General features: G+C 32.1%; 1 protein-coding gene and 1 long non-coding RNA gene across 13 annotated transcripts; one reads left to right on the top strand and one right to left on the bottom strand.

The window, feature by feature from the left end:
- Window positions 1-403: 403 nt before the first annotated feature.
- LOC110916956 (protein DOWNY MILDEW RESISTANCE 6) lies at window positions 404-14,258 on the bottom strand. The gene is made up of 4 exons (XM_022161594.2): window positions 13,975-14,258; window positions 13,511-13,758; window positions 912-1,236; window positions 404-824 (listed from the first exon to the last, which is right to left on the bottom strand). Exons 1-4 carry the CDS (start codon window positions 14,170-14,172, stop codon window positions 582-584), a joined length of 1,014 nt encoding a protein of 337 aa, XP_022017286.2. The 5' UTR covers window positions 14,173-14,258; the 3' UTR covers window positions 404-581.
- LOC110916957 lies at window positions 7,646-10,719 on the top strand. 12 transcript variants are annotated; one of them, XR_002580159.2, is made up of 7 exons: window positions 7,650-7,848; window positions 8,076-8,132; window positions 8,865-8,968; window positions 9,085-9,477; window positions 9,571-9,800; window positions 10,166-10,304; window positions 10,385-10,719. It is a non-coding gene; the product is annotated as an uncharacterized LOC110916957 (long non-coding RNA). The 12 variants fall into 12 exon arrangements; XR_002580151.2 differs by having other exon boundaries at window positions 9,085-9,126; window positions 9,205-9,477; window positions 10,166-10,719; XR_002580153.2 differs by having other exon boundaries at window positions 9,085-9,126; window positions 9,236-9,477; window positions 10,166-10,719.
- Window positions 14,259-15,068: the final 810 nt, after the last annotated feature.

A 15,068-nucleotide genomic window follows, 5' to 3' on the forward strand; every position in this document is an offset into this window, starting at 1 on the left:
GAAAAATGAGATTTTGTATGAAATTAAACTGGGTTTTCTTCAAAAAAGCTGAAGAACACGTTGATCGAGTGTTTGAATCATTGATTGGTGACGAAAATCACACTATAATGTAGTGATTGTTGAGATAGAAAGTGAAGAAAGGTTGAAGATGGTGGGTTTTGAAAATGGTGGGTTTGAAGTTACGGGGGAGAAGAAGGAAGAAGAAATTATAAGATTGACTAAAATACCTTTCCTCTTTATTTTAAATTTTGTCATATGTCGTAATCCTATTGCTTTTTATCCTTCCTAGCCAAAATAAATTTTTTATTTGATACTCGACCTTCACCTTTTTACTTTATGTGGGGTAGAACGTGGACATAGTTGCAAACAAACAAGACATAAATAATTTAACTTTCGGTTGTCATACTTTTCAAGCTTAAATCCACTCCTTTATTTCCTTTAATACCACATTAAAACAGATAGACTAATGTTTATATATCTTTGAAACATTAAATTATTTGAAAATCTAACACTAGTAAAAACTAGGGAATTAGGACATAAGATTGATAGGATATTGGGATGGATGATGTGCAGAAATATAGCTAGTTCTTGAAGAACTCTAAACAATGTTCTTGGTCTAGATTTCGACTCCAAAACTTCTTGTAGTATTCTGTGTAAGTAAAGTCTTTGAAAACACGCGTCGATCCATCTTTTATTAGTTCGTTAGGAGCGCTGAGGACTGAGTCATTACAGGGACACAAAAACGAAGCTATTGACATTCTTGGTTGGTCTGAGTTGACCACGGCTCGATGCCACACACTCTTGTATTCACCATTACTCAACGCCTATTAAGAAAAACAATAAGCTAGTTAGCATTTGAAATTGCTCAACCCGACACATTATCATGTTGGCTACACAAAAATGTAAATCACCTCTAGTTGGTCGCCAATGTTGATGACAAACGCGTTAGGGTGTGGTTTAACCGCTACCCATTTGCCATCTTTTTGAACTTGTAATCCAGAGACAAGCGTGTCTTGAAGGAGTATGGTGAGTGCATTAGGATCAGTGTGACCAGGCAACCCATAAGTTAACTCAGGTTCAGGGCACACTGGATAATGGTTGATGGCCATATGTTGTCCTTGCTCGCCTAATATCATATTTAGTCGCTCTTTTTCTAAACCTAAACTTTCCGATATGAATTCAAGTATCCTCATCCCTAATTCGCGTACCGCTATACAGTAATTTCCAACATATTCTCTGAAAAATAAATTAAAATAATAATGACGACATTAATTAGTGAACTAACATATATTTTATGTCAAATTTAAATCATAACGGTCAATATAGATGAATCATCATAACGGTCCATATATATATTTTTTTGAAATGTGTGAATTATTCATGAATGTCGAGAGGTCTAGCATACGTTATCTTAATTGGGACCGTGCTAGAGAGCCCCTTCGTACAATAGATCCCCAATTTAAACCACTTAATGAGAAACCCTTATTACTCAGACTCGAACTTTATACCTGGATAGGAAAAAACTTACCCGCACGGGCCGCACCCACCATAAAAAGAACTTAAATACCCGTACCTACCACCGGATCACCCGTGATAGTTGGTACATATATATAAAATGAACACATAATGAGTGACGAAAAGATTCGTGGCACATGACTAGAAGCAAACATGACTTTTGAAGGTTAATTATTGGAAAAACATATAAATAAATATAACTGAGGGTGATGTCAACACGTGTCTTGTTGTCTGACGTCGGCACCGCGTGGATGTCATCCACTCATAACAAACGACATTGACCAAGTGCAATTGATTGAGAGTAACGTGTACTTTAGCGACGATTCACTGAATCGTCACATCTTGTCCTCTTTCTCGCATTTAACTGGGCGGGGGCGGTGACCGCCCCAAAAACAAAACACTATATGGCCAAAAATCACCGGAAAATGAGGTTCGCTCAGAATGACGGTGGGGGAAGAATTAACCACCACTAATCTTTCTTAATTTATATAAAATAAAAATATATGAATAGACAAATTAAATGCATATGGTGTATATGAAAACATTTATGTCTCTCTCTATAATCAGTGGCGGACTCAGAAATTTTTCCATTGGGGTGCGAAACATTTTTAAAAATTTTAGGCCCTTAGGTATATAAGTAAAAAAGTCGGTTCGTATCTGGTCGGGTCATGTAAAACAAAAGAAATTGCGCCATAATTAACGTCCCTACTCATGGTTCCTATCACAAACAAATTGATAAATAAGTTCATCGCTCCATAACATAATGTTTCAATTTTAATTTTCAACCCTAGAAATCGTGTGTGATCACCCTAAAAATCATCTAAACAACATAATCACCCTAAAAATCATCTAAACAACCATAAACAACGTCAAAACACATGAAATTTTAAACCTATTTAAGAATTTTGTTACCCTTTGGTGTTAGACGGCGGTGGTTCGCGGTTGCTGATGCGTGCTGTTGTGGTTGCTATTGTGTTCGATGATCACTGGTAGGAGACGACCCAAGAGAGGGAGGGCGGGAGGAATTCTAAGGGACTATTGAGCTTATTTTAATTATTATAGTTTGAACATAGGTTGAGTTTGGTTAATGGGCTAGTAATTAGTGGGCTAATTATGTTTAATGAAATAGTGGGTTAAGGTATTGGGTATTTGGGTTAAGTTGGGTAGTATAAGATTATATAATTTAGTTAGTTTTTTTAATTAGAGTTTACTAAAAAAATTTAAAATATAAATCGAAAACATTTTTACCTAAGGTGTGTGGACGAAAAATTTCAAGGGGCGCGGATGAAAAAATTCAAGGGGTGCGGACGAAAAAATTCAAGCGGTGCAGACGGGATTTTCAACGGAAAATAGCACTAAAATTTTTTTTTTCTCGGGGGTGCGCCCGCCCACCTTGGGCTATGTGTAAGTCCGCCCTTGTCTATAACTAGGTGTAAAAGAGTCGAGTACAGCTGAGTCAGAGCCTGACTAGGCTCGAGCAACTCATCATACTTAACAAGGCTCAAGCTCGAGCTGGGCTCTGTTCGAGCCTATTATTTTGAGATCGACCTCGGCTAAAACGTAAAACCCAAAAGCTCGAGTTCAGCTTGGCTCAAGGTAATTAGAGAACAATATTAGATGAGCTAAAAGCTTAGCTTGAGCTTGATTTGATAGCTTAAACAAGTCAAAGCTTGGCTCAGGCTCAAGCTCATTAAGACTCAGCTCATTCGAGTTTTTTACCGATCCTGATTAGCTCTAGAGCCCCTATGTCTTATTTACACCCCTACCTATAAACTTCTCTCAACATTGGTGTCAAATCAGTTTTTTTTTTAGTTTTCTTAGTTTTCTACATGTGTCATCTTATTTAAAATTTGTTATATATAAGGATAATAATGACGGTGAGGGAAGAATTAACCACCTTAATGTTTCTTAATTTAAAATGAAATAACAGGATATACATAAGTATATTTTTTAACCTGTGGCGGATCCAGGATTTTGTTCTATTGAGTTACTTTTGATAAATTCTCCTTAATTCTCACTAGTTTTTTTTTCTAAATTCTATAAGGTTCTCACTATTTTTTTCCAAACGCAGTGGGTTCCTGGGAACCTATAAATGTGGGCTGAATCCGCCTCTGTTTTGAACGACCAGTGATACATAACTCTTAATCACTATTAAATTACACCAAATTATCACCTTACTTAAGATTGAACCCAAACTCTCTAATTAAGAGGCAAGAATCTCTACGAAGTGAGCTAACTCTACATTGGCATATATATGTACATGTATAAACAAATTTAGTTCATATGGTGTATATTAATGTTTATAATGCGAGCGTATTTAATACCTGGTCATTTCAAACGAAATAACTCTGAGAATTAATAGTTTTTACTAATAAACACCTAATTTTGTGTCGATAATATTTAATAGAAGAGAGAAACCACAAATTATCAGATTTAAAAGAATATGCTTATAAGTTTATATGATTCTTATAGTTATTTAGTTAAAATTTAATACGTATTAGATTCGTTTTAATCCAAGTTCTCATGAAAATTGGAGGGGATTTAACTATAACATGGTTTTTAGATGAGTCACGTATATACAATAGATACTTGAACTATACAAAATAAAAAAACTAAATTATATTAGTGAAGTGTTTGTTTATTAATAAACACAAAACTTTTAAACACCTGATTTTAAGAGAGAGAGATATTAGATTCAAGGCTCATAAATGACAAATATTAAAAGAAATTTGCCATTAAAAAATAAATAATTTTTTTGAACGATTGATTTCTTTTATTCTTTTCGTCTGTGAAACTTAAACGCAAAACCTCTCCTCCTAAGACTGCGGGGTATGGGGCGGGGGTTTGGGCGTGGGTGGGCTGAAAACGCCCAAGCCACCACCCCGGTTGGGCATGGGTTTGGGTGTGGCCCCTTTTTCGTGGGTTTGAAGCCGGGCGTGGGGCGGGCTAGCAAGGTGACATGGCAGACTCTTAATGGCTATGTGTCAACTCATGCCCCCAACCCAAGCTCCCAACTCAAGCCCCACCCTCAACCCAAGCTCCCAACTCAAGCCCCACCATATCCCATGGGCGTGAGTTTTTTTTTTTCCATTTTTCTCCCATTCCACGTGTCAACAAATGCCCCAACCCATGCCCCAACCCAAGCCCACCATACCCGTCTAAGTTGTTTAAAAGCTTTGTATTTGTTAATGTATAAATAAATGACGTGACACATGATAAAAATATATACAAGCATTTATTTTCATAATAAATTAGGTACGAAAAATAACTTTTGAAATTAATCATGGGACTCTCATTTATGGACCTGGTCAGATATATAGAATTGGGCTCCACATGCACGTTGTCATTACTTTTCATCATTCGTTTTTTCTTTTAAATTTTTGTCATGTGTTCATATAATTTTCTAAGAATTACTTTTATCGTATAAATGATTTTGATAAAAGGAAAGTTATTTTTAATTATAGTTTTAACTGATATGCTTTTATAATAACGCATTTAAATTACATAAATTAAACTAATATATATTTAGATGCGATTAGCTCTCACATACGTTAAATTTAATCCTAAATCTACACCAATGGGCCAATGGCATCGTATCGTAGGACTATAACTTTCAATCATTTGAAAGTTATAATTAGTCACAGATTTTGAAGTTAAGGTATTGCCCCCCTAAGGTTAAAGCTTCGATCCATGCTGAAAATGAATTTAATATAATTTAAGCCGTTAAAAAAATACAGATCTTCATACCGCTATACTAAAAGTCCTTTAGCTTTTAAAAATAGGTATGTGTTGAAATCAAAATTTTTATTTAATAACTACTTGAGTTTGAGAGAAGGTTCTTGGGTTCAAGTCCTATAACCAACAGGGATTAAAAGAAAGAGTAAATTACTTTTTGTGTCCTTTATGTATTACACAAATTATGCAACGTGGCCTTTAAAAAAATAATTACAGGTTATGTCCAAAAACACTATGTTATGTAATATTTATGTCCTTTTAACCTAAATGAGTTAATAATCTTATTAAGGTTAAATCAAGGTAAGGACAACATTGTCCTTTCACATACCATAAAGACACAAAGTGTAATATATTCAGTTAGTTATTATTAAGGACACAAAGTGTAATTTACTCTTAAAAGCATTTTTATCTTTTAGATAATATTAAAAGTAAAAAAAAATAAAAGTTTAATTATTTATTATATATATTTGTTTTATATAAACACTTATAAAAAATTAAGTCGTATTCGATTTATTTTAGTTAATTGTTTGAAATAAATTATTAAATTTTAAATAGTTAATTGAATTATATTTTTACTTTTAAACCTAATCAAATAAATAATTATTTGATTATTTATGGGAATTTGAGTCATATGTTATAAATATTTTAATAAACCAAATACGATTTAGATTTTATAAGTGTTTATACATGAAATAATAATTACACTTTTAGTTTTTTTATTTTTAATATTAACTAATTTATAGGAATTTGAGTCATATTTCATAAATATGTTTATAAACCGAATACGAGTTAGTTTTTATAAGTGTTTAGATAAAGCAATATATATGTATATATATACATATATGAATTAATAAAAAATAATTAAACTTTATATATATATATATATATAATTTATAGGAATTTGAGCCTTATAAATTATATATATATATATATATACACATATAAAGTTTAATTGTTTTTTATTAATTCATGTATGTATGTATGTATATTGTTTTATATAAACGCTTATAAAAACTAAGTCGTATTCGGTTTATAAAAATACTTATATAATATGACTCAAATTCCTATAAATTAGTTAATGTTATAAATAAAAAACTAGAAGTTTAATTATTTATTATTATTATTTCACATATAAATTCTCGTATTCGGTTTATAAAAGTATTATAAAATATGATTCAAATTCCTATAAATAATTATTTGATTAGGTTTAGTAGTAAAAATAATTAATCAATTAATTATTTAAAATCTAGAAATTTATTTAGAACAATTAACTAAAATAAATCGAATACGGCTTAGTTGTTATAAGTGTTTATATAAAGCACACACAGATATATATATATATATATATATATATATATATATATAGGGTAAGGATAGTGTAAAAAGGGCCTAAAGTGTGAGAAGTGTAAGAAGTGTATTATAACACTATATATAATACTATATAACACCATATAAACACCGTATAACAATATGTAACATCATATAATACCATATAACACTATGTAACACTATATATCATTATATAACAAATATAACACTATACATCTATCATAGACATGCTATCAGACAACATATAGTGTTATATTTTTTATATAATGATATATAGTGTTACATAGTGTTATATGGTATTATATGGTGTTACATATTGTTATACGGTGTTTATATGGTGTTATATAGTATTATATATAGTGTTATAATACACTTCTCACACTTCTTACACTTTGAGCACTTTTTATAGGATCCTCTACCTCTATATATATATATATATATATATATATATATATAAATAATAAATAATTAAACTTTTAGTTTTTAATTTTAATATTAATTAAAAGACAAAAATGTTTTTAAAAGTAAATTACATTTTGTGTCTTTAATGATAACTAACTATGTATATATTATATTTTATGTCCTTTATGGTATGTGAAAAGACAATAGTGTCTTTACCTTGATTTAACCTAACTAAGATAATTAACTTAGTTAGGTTTAAAGGATATAAAATGTTACATAATATGATGATTTTGGACATAATATGTAATTATTTTTTTCAAATGTCAGGTTTCATAATTTGTGTAATACATAAAGGAGACAAAGTGTAATTTACTCTAAAAGAAATTTATGGTTAAAAAAATTATTTAATCTATACTATATTATAATGCATGAGGCAAGGGCATTTTAAGATACCCAAAAAATAAGAACTTTTCCCCCCTTTATTTATAGAAAGACCCCTAAAATGAGGGTAGTTTGGTCTTTTAAACACTATTTACTTTTTAGCCCATAAACTTATTACACTTACATCCCTAAAGTTTTAACAAAATTATAGATAATTAGTTACAATTCACCCTTTCAAAAGTCAAAAAGTTGAATTCCCCAAATTATCCGAAGTTTTTGGCAATTTCAAAATTTAAATCACAACCTCTCCTTTTCTCTAGATCTGGACCCTAGCCTCCACATCTCCGATATCCTAAATCCGCTCTCCTCCCCTACGCGCACAAAGATGATATCGGAAGAAATGGAGATGAAAAACAAGCGACATGAAATCGAAAACGCACAGGGTTGAACACCGATTTGAATAAACCTTAACCATTTTGCATGTTTGTTCGTATTCTTGTTCTCGATCTTGTTTTATTTCTTGTTCTTGCTTAAATTATGTTCTATAATCTGTTAATTTTTTGATGTTGTTTTCTATATTTGAAGTTAATGTTGTTGGTGTAACTGTGTGTTCTATAAATTAGATTTCTTTTAAATTAAATTGTAACTGCTCTGAGTGTTATATTTTTATTATACTTTTGTGATGTGTCTGATATTAAAGTTTGGGTTTGCAGGTAGCAATGAACGGTTCTGTTGATTTGCGCTTTGCGGGAACACATTGAATTAACTAGGTAATTTTTCAATTCAACTCATTTTTTTCAGACGATCTTCAATTGATGGCATATTCAGTTTCTTGTTTTCTGTCCAACAAATAAGTAGTTTATTAGTTAGAAAATGCCTTTTTGATGATTATTTTGAAGATGCAAAACTTTTAGTACAAAAAATTTGCTTAAGCCCACTCATGATTCTCATGTAGATCTAATTGCTATTGTATCACTGAAACCACAACTTTGTTTCATATGCAATTTGCGTTTATCACATACAATCTTTTGGTTCTTCAATTTATTGCATTCTTGACATGGTTTCTCATCTCAATTTAGGCAATCTGGCACATGGTTTTTGGATTTCCATATATTAGATTATTATCTATATTGCTGGATACTGTAAAAAGCATGGGGTTTCGTAACATAGAGATCTATTAGTTTGACAGGACTCATGATGCCTTTTTGCCATCAAATGTGTAAACAATGCATATTTGTGAACCTTTTATCTTCACAAAAAGTTATATACATTCCTATAATTTTAAAATGAATATAAAATATAGTGACTAATCTATGTGAGACATTTTTATGATCAATTTATTTATTTTTATCTATATTATGATTTATGATTGGAGTTAAATTGAATCATAGAAAATATGATAAATGGAGATCTTTCTTAGCTTCCACATTCAAAATTTTATTTTTGCAGTCATGTTAGATTATATAGAAAATGACAATAAAGAATTCTCAATCCGCATCCAGGTTTCAGGTCTAAATGGAATTATGCCATAGGCTACTGGCTTGGAACCGACAGTCCATTGAGCCCATCATTCAGTTTTGGTCTTGAACTTGCACAAAATTCAGAGGTTTGTGACTCTCTAATGTTATCTACCTTATCGTTGTTCCATTTTATGATTTTACTAAGTTTATTTTATTTAAAGCACTCAAGTACTAAATTTCGTTTATAACATTAATTATGTAGTTCATAGCATCCTTCTATGAATATATGGTGGCCCAAAGAAGGGTAATCTGCTTTTTCATTTGCTAGAGCTAACAAGCAATGGATTTTAATGATTATTTGTATGACTTGAACAAATCTCAGAAGGTGCTATCATCGATTGCTTACTCACCAGGTTTATGACCTATGTGGCTGATAGGATCCAACACATGTATTCTAGAAAGAAGAACAAGGCCAAACCAGTTGGGCCAGAGCATTTTAATTATATTTTTGGGCTCTGGTTTAACCCACTTAGTCAACACAGCAATGAAATCGTGGAGTGGTGGGGAGCAGTTCACGACCAAGTTTCCAGGAGCAGTTAGCAATCGCGACTTTGTTTAGGTTTTAAGAGGTTTTGCTAATCCTCTTGGTATCAAGGTCAGTAAACAGTAAAGCAACTTATGTTTTTCGTTTCCCCCCATTTATGTGGTGGATATATGTTTAATCTTTTGAGAAATTATGTTTTGCAAGTGAGCCAGCAGATGGATCCGAGCGAATTAGTTAAGCTTGCTGACATTATTAATCCTAATAATAAGCTTGGAAGTATTACAATGATTGTAAGAATGGGAGCCGAGAATATGAGAGTGAAGCTTCACCTTTGATAAAGGCAAGTCAGGTTGTGACTTGGGTGTGACCCAATGCATGGGAACACTATAAAGGTGCCTTCTGGCTTTAAAACACGTCCCTTCGATTCCTTATTGGTAAGCATTTTTTCTCAATATTTATTATATCTGGTTTAGTTATATCGTTTTTATGGACTAAGTGTTTTCATTGATTAAAGACTAATTTTGGTTTGAAATGGAATACTAGCAAGATCAAACTGATTTTCTACTTTTATGGGTTTTGCCAATGGAAGTTAATTTTTTTTTTACATTCAGATATAGATAATAACTTTTCTTTGTAAATAGATTGATTATTTGTTTGATATGATATGCAAAGGGTAAAGTTGGTATATCTTACCTAATAGAATATCTGGTCAATAAAAGCATACCATGAATATGGTTGTTGTTTCCAGTAAAAATTTAGAAAATTAACCAAACAACTCAGAAAATTAAAAAAAATGTAGGCAATGGTGTGAGCTTTCTTTGATGTTCATGAACAAGAAGGAAGACATCCAGGAGGGATTCATATGAAGATGGCAGAATGTGATATAGCGTGTTGGCGGACCACGGATCGTGATCATAGTATCATACACGATGGAAAGGGTATACATATGCTTAATGACAAGTATCATGAATGAAAATAACCTTTTTGCATGACATATACATGTGCCATGTGCTAACAGACAACAAATAATAGTCTAACTGGCTGCTTGGATGTTGGTGGAGATAAAGACAATTTCCTACTGGTGGATGGCCAGAAGGTCCAGGAATGCAGTATCTAATTTGGAGAGTTGGTGTAGGTTCGAGGGGATGTATTTTGATTAAGTTCTGTTTGTTTTCCTTTTTTGGGGTTGCTCCCTCGCTGTACTTGTGATGCCCTCTTAACAGCTTTGCTAAGGGTAGTACGTTTTGTTTCAATACATGCTTCCTTAGTTGGCCAAAAAATAGCCTAAGTAGAGTGAACTTGACTTGGCAATAATTTTCCAAATTATAATATAGAAATACAACCTTTTATTCAGCTTTTCATCCAATAAGCTGAATTATTTATTTATATTCTTCATTCATTGAGCTGAAAGTTAAAAAAGGGGTTAATACATTTGAACCTAGCCTCCCATATAAGTTCATTTTCAAAGAAATTTTCCTACTGAGTAATGATGTGAGACTTAAGAAGGAGTAATTCTCACTTGACTTTGTTTTACCAAGTGATGTGAGACTGAACTAGAGTGCCGTAAGTACGTGAAATTGCGAATTAACAAACTTTACGACCGTAGCTTCAAACTTTCATTTTATAGCAGGGTTAAAACTAATAACAGTACAGTAAATATACTATCATAAAAGTTGCAACCCTTTAACAACAAAAAGTAGCATAATTTTGGTGATGTGATAATCTTCATACTGCGGCTTATTTACAAGACTTACACTTCTAAAAACGAAATAAAAAAGCTAAAATTTTCAAACAATCAACTAGCAGAGAGGTTGGATTATAATCTAAGTTTTGGTTTTTGCTATTCCTCCAGGTTTTATTATAACTATCATATATCTAATAAATGCTAATCAACTTAATGGCAAAACCTGTCCAAAAAGCTCGCGACTTGGAGCTTGCTCGGATTTAGCTCGGAAAAAGCTCGCTCGATATGGTTCGGTTTGAAACTGAGCGGAGCCGGCTCGGCTCGGTAAGAAAGCAAGCCTAGCTCGGCTCGGCTCGTAACGAGCCAAATTGGCTCGGTTTGACTCGCTTTTTAGCTGGGCTCGGCTTAGCTCGGATTATTTTACTTTTAATGTATTTTATTTTTATATACATTATAATATATTACAAAAAACTGATTATTATTTACATGTATATATGATTATAATTGTATATATGATGTTTTTATTATACACGCTATAACACGTACTGTACTAAACTTTTGTTTTCCTGAAAAACTTTTTTTTTAATAGAAAATGCTGCAACATAGTTCTCAACTTTGTTTTGTTTTTGTGTTATATATTTTCTGAAATGGAACGGAAATCTCTTGAAAATGTATGATGCAATACTCAAAATTTATGTGTATTATGTATAATCAGTTCGGTTATTCGGTTTTGCCACACATCGTAATCATAACCGAACCATATTTTTTGATAACCAATTATGGCTTAACGAATCAATCTAAGTGTTGTATTCCCCGCCGCATCGCGCGGGCACCCCACTAGTAACTAAATAAACGTGTGAAGGGTTTAAATTTTTCAAAAGAATTTTTTTGAAAGGCTCAATACGATTTTATATGACATCATAACAAATACGTCACCTCTAACGTGACATGCTCAGAAGACATCCAATAAAAAATTATAACTTTATCTTGCTTTCCTAATGTCGGCATTTGCCACAAGTTCTAGATCGGGCTAGATTAGACTTGGTCAAATTTGTTTCCATATTATTTTATTTTATTAAGAAAGAAATAAATCAAACTTTCATATTTTGTGTTACAAGATTTAGAGTAAACTGTCAAAATAGTTCTTGAGTTTTTTTCACTTTTTTCATTTTAATGTAAAACTCAAACCTTTTGAATCTGAGTCCTTGTGGTTTTAATTTTGTTTCTATTTCATCCAAAATCAAAATATGGTTAGATTTTTCAGTTAACATTCAGTTTTTTTTTTTTTTGTCTTTTTCCTCCCTTTTAATGAAGGACAAAATGGTCTTTTAATATTTTATTATGACAAATTAAAAAAATCTGACCGTTTTGTCATTCATTAAAAGGGAGGAAAAAGAGAAAACAAAACTAGATGTTAACTGAAAAATTTGATTAGATTTTGTTTTTGGATGAAAATGATAACACAATTGAAAACACAGGGACCCAGTTTCAAGAAGTTTGAGTTTTGGACTAAAGTGTTAAAAGTGACCAAACCTCAGGACCATTTTGGCAGTTTACTCCAAGATTTATTTCCACCAATAAAACGGTAAAAATAATAACATCTTATATGTAGATAACATATACAGAGTGACATTTATATGTTAATATACTAACGAAATACATAAAATGCCTTCAAATGGTGAGAAACCAAATAAAATATAGATATGTGAATTTGTTTCACGTATATAATAGTTTTAGATATATAAGTTGAAGTTAGTTAGACATGCTTACTCTCGTCTAACTGTAATAAATTCCACAAATCTTACCCATTCTCTAATAAGCAGGTTGATTTATATTTCAAGTAAAATGCATTCTCATATCATATACAAATCAAGCAGACAAAGTCACATAAAAGGTCTATATTCTCACCTTTCGGTTTTGTCCATTTCATGGACCCATCACATGTGCACTTTCAATCATAGATTTTACTATTTACCTAAACCATTTTATCTAATAATAATCAAGTCAAATATCAATATAATAATACTATTAATCATGTCTTTTATATTTTGTTTGTTACTGTTTTATCAATTTAGTCTATGTGTGTCATTATCAATTTGATTATTCTTAATTACTAATAAATATAATGTGTATATAGATGTAGATTTTTATAGAGTTGACTTGTATGAAAGAAAAGGAGCACAACTTTTTATCCGTTTGAAGTTACTTGGTGAACACAAACATCTAAATGGATAAGACACTTGGACAAATGATGTTTGTAGCAGCCAGCCGGTGTATCTAATTCTTTCATCAGAAATCCAACCCGGCCAATTTTGAATCTAAAGATATCTTCCCGCTCTTAGTCGTTCCAGACCTTTCTGGTTATATATATAACTAGAAAGGTCATGGAAGGACTAATACATATATATTCCGGATTTCATTAATTCACTACGCGTAAAAGAAAGAGAGAGAGAGAGTTACTTGAAATAACAAGGATTGGAAGGCCATTCAGGAGAGTACTGATCCAAAGGATAGCAGTGAAGCCGGAGATAATCCCTCCAGTTATGCACTTGTTCTTTCTTGACGTTGAAGCTCGTCGAAAGCCTCATCGTCTTCGTCGGATCCTCCGAGTAGAGCTTCATCTTCTCCTCAACCGGCAACTGGAAGAAATCTCTCCCTACCTGCTCCATCTTCTTCACCAATTCATCCGCCACACCGTGGTTTATCACCTGATTAACAATCACTTTACGTTAACACCCTAGACAAATTCCACATCATGGACTCCTCTATAAACATAAAAAGAAACTCTTAATTTAAAATCTTTTTAAAATATGAGTTGTACTTGTTAGTGGTAACAAGTACAAAACATAATAATATAATAATTGATCCTGACTAAAAAGTTCTAGTTCTGCTACCATTTCTTAGTCAGAAAAGCGCATATGCACCTGGAAAAAGCCGTAGTGACGGCACGCATCGCCGATTTGCCGGCTTATGAGCTCCCGGTCAGCTCCACCGATGTCGATAACCGGAACATCGTTGCATTCGGAGACTTGGGATAGGTTAGGCCTGTCGTTGACCGGACGGACGTAACTGTCGGGTAAAGTAGTGTATTGGATGCCACTGGAGATGACTTTTCCCGCCATCGGAGGAGGGATTACGGTGGTGAGATTTGTAGGACCGACCAGCAAGATTCTAAGTAATGAAGGAAATTGCGAGGTAAGTGCGTAGCATGTGGACATGATGTATGTATATATAAGAATGAGGAAGGTCTACTACTATTTTTTAATTTAAAATTTAATTTAATAATTTAATTTAGTACTTATAAATATATTTTATTTCTAAAAATAAACACCAGCAATATGTTTATATTTTATTATTTTTTTTGAAAGGTTTATATTTTATTATTTGAGTCTTACTTCCCATGTTAATAGTTTACTAATAACTTATTTATATTTATTTTAATAGTCTTATTTACTTTTAAACGGCTTTATAACCTAGTAGTATTTTTGAGATTGGATAAGACTTTGTGACCGATAGGTTCTTAGTTCGATTCTCACAATAAAAGAGGGAGGGGTTCCATATTTATTGGGTTTCAACATGAATTGGTGTACAGGCATTATGTCTAATGTTGTAAAAATCCCGACTAGTCTTTGATTAAAGGTTCACTGATTAATGACCGATTAATCACTAGACGGTAAATGACGATCCTAAACTGGCCAGATCCCAGCCAAATTTCGACCAAACCTTATAAAATACAATCAATTACTTAAAAAAAGGGTGAGTGAGAGGTTAAAAGATGTCTACTTTAAAAAACTATATATAAAAATGTGTGTGTATATATATATAACTAAAAATTACATATAGAAATCCCGATCCGACTAATTCCGATTAATCGCTAGTTAGTACCCTACCGACCGACTAGCGCCTAATGATTCTTACAACACTAATTATGCCTAGTGGAGATGGATATAATCAGGTGGTTCCGCTGGTGGTACGATGATATGCCAGTGGTCTATCAGGAATCCAAATTTGTCATTAA

Source organism: Helianthus annuus, chromosome 4, assembly GCF_002127325.2.
Source record: "Helianthus annuus cultivar XRQ/B chromosome 4, HanXRQr2.0-SUNRISE, whole genome shotgun sequence".
In the NCBI taxonomy this organism is placed as follows: Eukaryota; Viridiplantae; Streptophyta; class Magnoliopsida; order Asterales; family Asteraceae; genus Helianthus; species Helianthus annuus.